Source organism: Frankliniella occidentalis, unplaced genomic scaffold (genome assembly GCF_000697945.3).
Source record: "Frankliniella occidentalis isolate FOCC.00 unplaced genomic scaffold, Focc_3.1 Scaffold280, whole genome shotgun sequence".
Lineage (NCBI taxonomy): Eukaryota > Metazoa > Arthropoda > Insecta > Thysanoptera > Thripidae > Frankliniella > Frankliniella occidentalis.
Window position 1 is genome coordinate 215,775 of NW_026267406.1, and position 7,522 is coordinate 223,296.

General features: G+C 38.4%; 2 protein-coding genes across 2 annotated transcripts in view; both read left to right on the plus strand.

The window, feature by feature from the left end:
- The first annotated feature begins 4,813 nt into the window (after nucleotides 1–4,813).
- Nucleotides 4,814–6,868, plus strand: LOC127750887 (uncharacterized). The gene is made up of 5 exons (XM_052273536.1): nucleotides 4,814–5,132; nucleotides 5,213–5,570; nucleotides 5,827–6,024; nucleotides 6,095–6,431; nucleotides 6,504–6,868. The coding sequence occupies exons 1-5, from the start codon at nucleotides 4,822–4,824 to the stop codon at nucleotides 6,773–6,775; spliced, it is 1,476 nt and encodes a 491-aa protein (XP_052129496.1). The 5' UTR covers nucleotides 4,814–4,821; the 3' UTR covers nucleotides 6,776–6,868.
- An 18-nt stretch (nucleotides 6,869–6,886) lies between these two features.
- The window catches only part of LOC127750884 (uncharacterized), a 7,811-nt gene continuing 7,175 nt past the window's right edge, over nucleotides 6,887–7,522 (plus strand). Inside the window, exon 1 of the mRNA XM_052273533.1 lies at nucleotides 6,887–6,900. Coding sequence (XP_052129493.1) covers nucleotides 6,887–6,900 — 14 coding nt within the window. The remainder of the gene's footprint in view (nucleotides 6,901–7,522) is intronic.

Sequence of the window (7,522 nt, forward strand, 5' to 3'; positions counted from 1 at the left end):
ATTATACCCCTAATTTTTAAAAATGTGCCTTTTCGTTAGTTATTATAGCCATTGAGAAAATGTCAAGTTTTTAGGGTGGTTCCAAAGAATTTAATAAACACAAAAAAGTCACATTGGTAAAAGCTGGAATACAAACCGCAGCGCAACTTAACCCAAATTTCCCCGTATCCTAATATGAAAATCGGACGTCCGGACTGCCCGCATGCCCCCCCTCCCCCCACGTCCAACGACGTCCCTTTTTGAGAGACTCCCCCCTCCCCCTTGAGCTCGGACGTACTTAATGGATGGCCCCTTCGGTTAGCTCGTAAAATTTGACGTGTTATAGGTCTAAACTCACCTCACAGTAACCTACAGATGCGTTGTTACTAAAATATCTTCCAACTCTGCTCTCGCCGTCGTCTGCCGGCTCGCGCGCGTCTGCTAAAGTATGAAAAAACTGTCTGTGCACATTCCTGTTGTGGTCCTCTGAGCTGATCGGAACGTGAACACCACTGAACACATCAGATTAAAGATTGGTTTTACTACGCATTTCTTGTGCTTTTCGATCACCGATCAGTTTTAAGGTTAATGTATATTTAATTCCCTTGGCATCTGTTTTTGCTTACAAGTTAATTCATAACATACCTGGCGTCAACTTTTCAGTGTCTTGCTTGTTGTGCAAAAGTGGTCCAAAAGTACTCTATTTCCCCCCTTCGTTCCTTATTTGCTTAAGGAATACTTCACCTTACACTGATTTTATGTTCAATTATAAATTATGAAACTAATGTTTTTGAGTTGTAGGTTTAAGTACCCAATGGCTTGCAATGTGCTCTTACATTTGTTGTGATTGCTGTTTTTGTGTCCACTTGAGGTATAAGAATATATATATTAATGTCTCTTTCTCATTATCTTCTTGCAGGATCCCTTGGATTCATATTTTGCTAATGAGTGATGCAGAGAGGAATACGACTTCTCTCCTTTATGAGATATGCGGGAGAGTTTTAAATTCCCAAAGTGGACGTGCAAGCCATATTGCTAGCCACAAATCTCCAGGTAAGTCGAGTAATTACCTCATTATAAAAAACATTTTTTCAGCTATTTGTTGCCTTTTTTTCACCTCATCTTTTTGTTGACTAAATGAGTTGAATAGGAAGAAGAGAGGCCAGGCTAAGGGAGGGGTTAGCGGCATATTCAAAGGCAAAAAGAAGGACAGCACAACGCCAGAAATGGTAAGTTGAAATGTACGTATGTGTTGCATACTTTATGATCTTATTTCAGTCTCTGTATACTTTGGAAATAAACTAGGTAATTTATTTCATTCTACGTACAGCACCAACATGAAAATTCCCAAGACTACCAAGAGCAACCTGCACAGTCTGTTAATGTTTGAGGAAATTCTTGTGGAAGAAGTAGCAGTCAATGATCCTCCACAAATTATTGCTGTACAAGAGGCAATCCAGCAGTGTGGTGATGTAATTACCTCACAGCCTTCAATGCTGATGGTGTACTATTTGAAGTCCCCACGACTTATTTGTACAAAATTTTGAAACTGAAAAAGCAAACCAACTTTTTTTTAAACAGGAACAGATTGTTATGGAGGATATTTATAAAAGTACTGTTTTAGACAGCATTTAAAACATAAATGCTTCCTTACAAGATGAGTTCCAACCAGTCATTGAGGAGTCCATAGAAAAAGAAGAAGAAACTACTAAGTTATACACTATATATTAAGTAACAATTTTACCAGTATATTTATGTTTGTGAACACTTTGCAAATTTTAATTGTGTTCATAATAAGACCTTTTGTTATTTCTGTATTTTCAGATAGAAGAGGACCCATATCTTTTGTTTGAGGATCATGACATGGAGAGTTCACTAACAATAAATGTACCTTCTGATGTAAGTTTATAATTTGTAAATTCCAATGCAACTGTGAGGGATCCTTATCTAGTTTATTTTAACATATTCCTTTTTTTTCAAACAGGAGAGCTTAGCAGAAACCCTGTACTTTTATCTTATGTTTTCCTTACCCTAAGAGTGGATATTATAATTGACACGTGAAAGATGTGTGCAAAAACATTCCTAAGTCCGTATGCAGAACCAAACCATTGAAGCATTGTCAGAGAGTTAGTGGAAATAAAAATACACATTTAGTTTGCACTCTGTTTGATATTATTTTAATTTCTTTTTAAATTCTCCCTCATACCATTTGGAGTATTAATCTAAATTCCTAAAACATAGTCCGTTGTCAAAATAGTAGTTTTTTTTCTTATTGATCTGATACCAAGTTTCAATTCTTTCAACAGATCTTTTGACGGGTCACTTAATTTAGTTGTCTAGTCTTCCCAAGATGATTTCTGAAGAATCATAGGTGATGTCACTATTTCACTATTTTATCATCATTATCTCCCACCACAAAAGTTCTTCTCATGCAAAGGTTTCTTGCTTCCCAAACAGGTGTTGCTAAGGTAGTTGCTTTCCTTAAATAAGTTCTAAACAAATTTGACATGTCAAGTTCAAATGCCACCTCCTCTTCAGTATCAGAAAATGATTCAGTATATTTAGTAGATTGGCTTTTGGTGGACCTAATTTCTTGCAAAACAAATACTGAATCACTTCACATAGTCTACTCAAAATTCTAAACATATGAATGGCTGTACTATTATCATCTAAGCACAAAAATTGAATTTAGGCAGTAAAGTCAGAAATGATTCTGTATCATTTAGGAGCTTGTTAACAGCAAGTAAATCTTCTTCATACTGATTTGATGGTAATACCTTCTCCCTGATAAGACAGATGTGGGCTCAGTAATTTTCTTCTGCACGGAGAGCCAATGTAGAGAGACCAATGCTATATATTTTAAATCCTTAATCAGTATCTTCTTGCCGTCAGTAATTTCAGGTTCAAGAATCATTTCAGCGCATATCATCTCAATGCAGTGGCGTACACTTTCCAAAATATCTGATGCGTCTGGTTTTCGGTTATAAACTTCTGAAACATTTCAACAAAAATAAATTTAAGGCTAATGTCACATCATAATGTCACACTATGAAATTGTGTGAAAACAATTAACTCACCTGCAGTCTCGTGCAAAAAAAGTGACTCTTACAGCCTCTTTTGCCTTTCAGAATCTTCTTGCAGATGTTACGAAGGAATGGTCCTTTGTCATCGGCTAATGAAGCAGGCGAAGGTTCTAATGACTTTTCGCTCTCTGCACTACTGCCACCACTTGATGCCACTGGGGAACCATCACTTTCAGCCGTCTGCAAGTGCGGATCCACTCTTCTGCCCACAGACTCTTCAAATAGTTCATCACTCATATTCACTGTTGTTATTGCAAGGCAATCTGGAAAAGGATAGTAAGAAACTGGAATTAATGTTTATTTTCTTAAACCAAAGCAAAATGCCAAAACTAATAACAATCACAAGAAAATGTGAAAGTACATTGCCAGACAGTGGGCACTTTAACCTTAAAGTTCTAAAAAAGTATCATGATAAAAATAAAAGGTGAAGAATTCGTAACTCAAAGGGAAAAATAGGACACACACTGGAATCAGTAGTCAGAATCTTTTGTCCCAATTGGACAACAAAAGCCAAGATACTGAAAACTAGCCAGCTGCAGATGGATTTGGCGATATTATGAATAAAGATATGAGCAATATCGAGCATAAAGACAAATCAAGTAAAATACAAATTTCACTCAAGGTGATCAGTTGCCTAAGTAATACTAGGAAATATAACGCATCTTTTCCAGACCGGAATCACGGTGTTTCTCCTTGTTTATACTCGCAGCTGAACAACATTGACTGTGCACAAACAGATTTTCCATACTTAAGCAGACGCTCGCGATCCTCGCGATCCGGCAGACGACGGAAAGAGCAGAGTTGGAAGATATTTTATTACAACGCACCTGTAGGTTACTGTGAGGTATGTTCAGCCCTATTACACGACAAAGTTTACAAGCTATCCGAATATCACCACCGTTTTGATCAAGTCGACGTATTATTTGCACATGAGTTTCCTCCTATCTCTAGTGCGGAGCAGCTCTGTTGCTCGGCGTTCTTTTAAATGACTTTTCATTGATTGGAGGGCCGAAGAAGTTTGCAAACTTTCCGTTAAAATAATGCTTGGTGTTTCTAGAACATAATAAAAAGTACGGCACATGTGTAGAGGGGTTGAGCTGTGGCCGGCGAAGAAGAAGAAAAGAAGAAATGTTACAAGCAAGACGGTATATATAGATATACTCCCATCAGGGCGGCCATCTTGCTTGTAACAACTTCTTCCTTTCTTCTTCTTCGCCGGCCACAGCTCAACCCCTCTATCCTCTCAACCTTTCAACAAGTTTTCGTGAACAGAGGCTTTGGGAAGTCGGGCCTTTATTTGTTTGCGGCCATCTTGGTGGACAAGTTATACAGGGCTATGGGAAAAATCGATGTTCGATTATTTTTTTTTTGTAAATCGAGGAAAGGGGGCTTAATGCTCCAAACTTTTTTGACAAGTGCTACATAGGTATGCTCATGTGCACGATCCTGCGTGTAGATGTCTTACTACTCTTACTACGTTTTAACGTCACTGAATGTTTCTTTGCAGCCAATCAATTTTCACAAGAAATAGATCTCTTTCAGCTGTGTTAATGCTGTACTGTGAGTACTCGGCTGTACTGTGCCCCAACTCTCACTTAACCTCTTCATACTTCATCAGGCTGAGGACGTAATTTTAGATATTGCTGGATTTTATGGATTTTATGTTAGGTATTGCTTTATTTTATGTTGTATTAATTGTCATAGTATATTTTTTTATCGATAACTGTGTACGAGTCTTATCTTCCAGATTATAAAAAGCATGCTCGCCGTTATAGCTGGCCGATCGCGTGGTTCGCATATTTTCCACTGTGGAGATGGGTATTACTACTTGCTCCGTGAAGCCCGACCTTCTCGGCTTCTCCTCAAATGCAGACAGTACAGGCTGAACTGCAATGGTTCTGCTTCAGTATGTGTTCATACCGGAGAATTTTCATCATGTCAGCCTCACACTCATCCTCCTGATCCCTTACTTCCAGAAGACTTGGAAATGAGGCGGCAAATCATGGAATATGCCCGCAATACTGTCTCTGGCGATTCTTCACGAGTAATTTTGAATGGTTTCAAGTTAAGGTATGTCTGTTTTCTGGGGATTGGGTCGGGGTAGTTTGTTTCATATTCCTGTGTGTCTAAATTACATTTATTACTGCCAGGTGTGCTAATCCTCATCTTGCTGCAAGATTTACGATTGCACGAATGCACGCTCCCTTGTATAGAGCTCGTAGTGAAGCATTTCCGCGTATACCCAATACTCTTCTGCATCTTGGTATTTTGTTGGGTCTACCAAATCTTCGGGGCGTTTCCAGAACCATGGATAACAGAGACATAATTTTCCGTGCGGTTATTGGAGATCCTGAACATGGGACCGTTTGTGTGATTTTTGTCTCTGCTCGAATGTTACGTTTCTTGCAAACACGCAAAAATTTGCATGTTAATGCAACATTTAAGAAATGTAGTCGTAAGCCTAGAATGAGGCAGATGCTCAACATAGTCACAAATTTTGGAGGAACGGTGAGGGCTCACAGAATCTCTGTGTAAAATATCAATTAAGATTAACAATTTATATTTTCAATTACAACTTACAAATTAAGTCAGCATATTCTTGCTCAATGTAGTGCTTATAATTTTACAACTTCACTTCATGTTAATGGTTATGGTAAACCTACAACTATTGTTCGAAGTGATAGTTTCAGACATGACAAATTTTCTTTTTTAATGTGTCAAGGTAATTGTTACATGTATGTGTTTTCCTCCTGATTCTGTTTAGATTATTGGGATGGTAAGAGTCCTTATGCAATCGAAGAGTGAAGCTGCATATCTGACACTGTTCTCTTATATTAAGACTCTGTGCCCACTGCTAAAGCCTGACCGAATCCATTGTGATTTTGAACGAGGAATTATGAATTCTTTGGCTGCAGTCTTCCCACAGAGTTTAATTGTTGGATGCCTTTGGCACTATGGCGTTGTAAGCAACATTTTTAGTTATTGACTAGTTAATTTGTGTGTAACTGTATTGATAATTTTTCATTTTTTAGGCAGTCAGTTCTACAGCTAGAGAGTTAGGACTGAAAACACTTGCTGTAGAAGAAGAAAATGTATGGGAAGCTGTGAGATGCTTGTGCGCTGTCCCTCTGCTCCCAAGTAATCTTATGTGGGATGGTGTGCTTGAGATTTGGCAAGATATTGTTGAAAATGGATGGGACCAGAATCTTGGGCCCCTGTTTGATTACTTTCAGAGAGAATGGCTCCCACGTCGCATTGAACTATCCTGTTATAACTGTCCAGAAAGAACTAACAACTGTTCAGAGTCCGACAACCACTCCCTAGCTACTGTGCTGCCGAAGAACCACCCAAATATCTGGAGTTTAGTCAGTAAGTAATCCTTAATTATCAGTCTTGAATTAAAAGAAACCAATCAAGTTTTGCATATGTTATAATTTCTAGGAGGCTTTGTGAAGTTGGAGTACCTAGCCATGTGTGATGTAGCTGCTACACAGAATCCCACTGTATACACTGTCAACCGCAAGAGGAGCTGGAGAACCATGTACATGGATAGAGCCATCAGAAGAAGCACAACTCTTCTTGAAAATGGAGATATTAGTCCTGGGCAATTCCTCTATCGTACTTCTTGGAGTGTGACTGCTGCTGTTCGCCATGGCTTGAGAGTGAGGCGTGTCGTTGCTGATTCTAGTTCTGAATCGGACACTGATGACTGATGTTGTTCTGTACTATCATATTTATTAGATTACTAAACTTTGTAAGTACTGTATTGTGAAACCTTTTTGTTTACATTTAATGCAGAGGGTACGCTTTTTAAATATTGCAGTATGTCTGCGTCAATGTAATGTACCATTTTACATATATGAGTTGTAGTGAATACCTTAAGTGACTTATAAGGGGCACGATCTGGAAGAAAATATGCAGTTATAGCCTCAGGGATCGTGCAGCATTTATTATGTTGAAAATTTCTCTTGTGTATTTGTTTGAAATGTAGCAAAAGTTATGTAAGCGAGAAGCAGTGTATCATTGGAAAATCAGTGGTAGGGAAATCTTAAATATACATATAAGCATATCAGTTTTATTAATCATCATCATCAATCATCAATCATCATCATCAATCATCAATCATCAATCATCAATCAATCAATCAATCAATCAATCAAACAATACTATACAACTGCGCTCCCACTCACTGACTCACTGACTGACTCATTGATATAAATGTTTGGCCTCGACCACAACTGCTACAAAAACGTACCAGAACTTTTTGGATCCGCGATACCCCATTTGACCCCAGAAAAACCTCCACCTCCATCGTTGGACTTCAGTGGGGGCCGTTAAAGGACCATGCACAAAAGGGTTGCGTGGGAGAAAAAAAACAAGTCCAAAAAAGTCGCCATTTTTTTATGGTCTCCTAGGGGGTAACTCGTCATTTTAGCGCCTTAGGTGAAAATTTCGTCCGC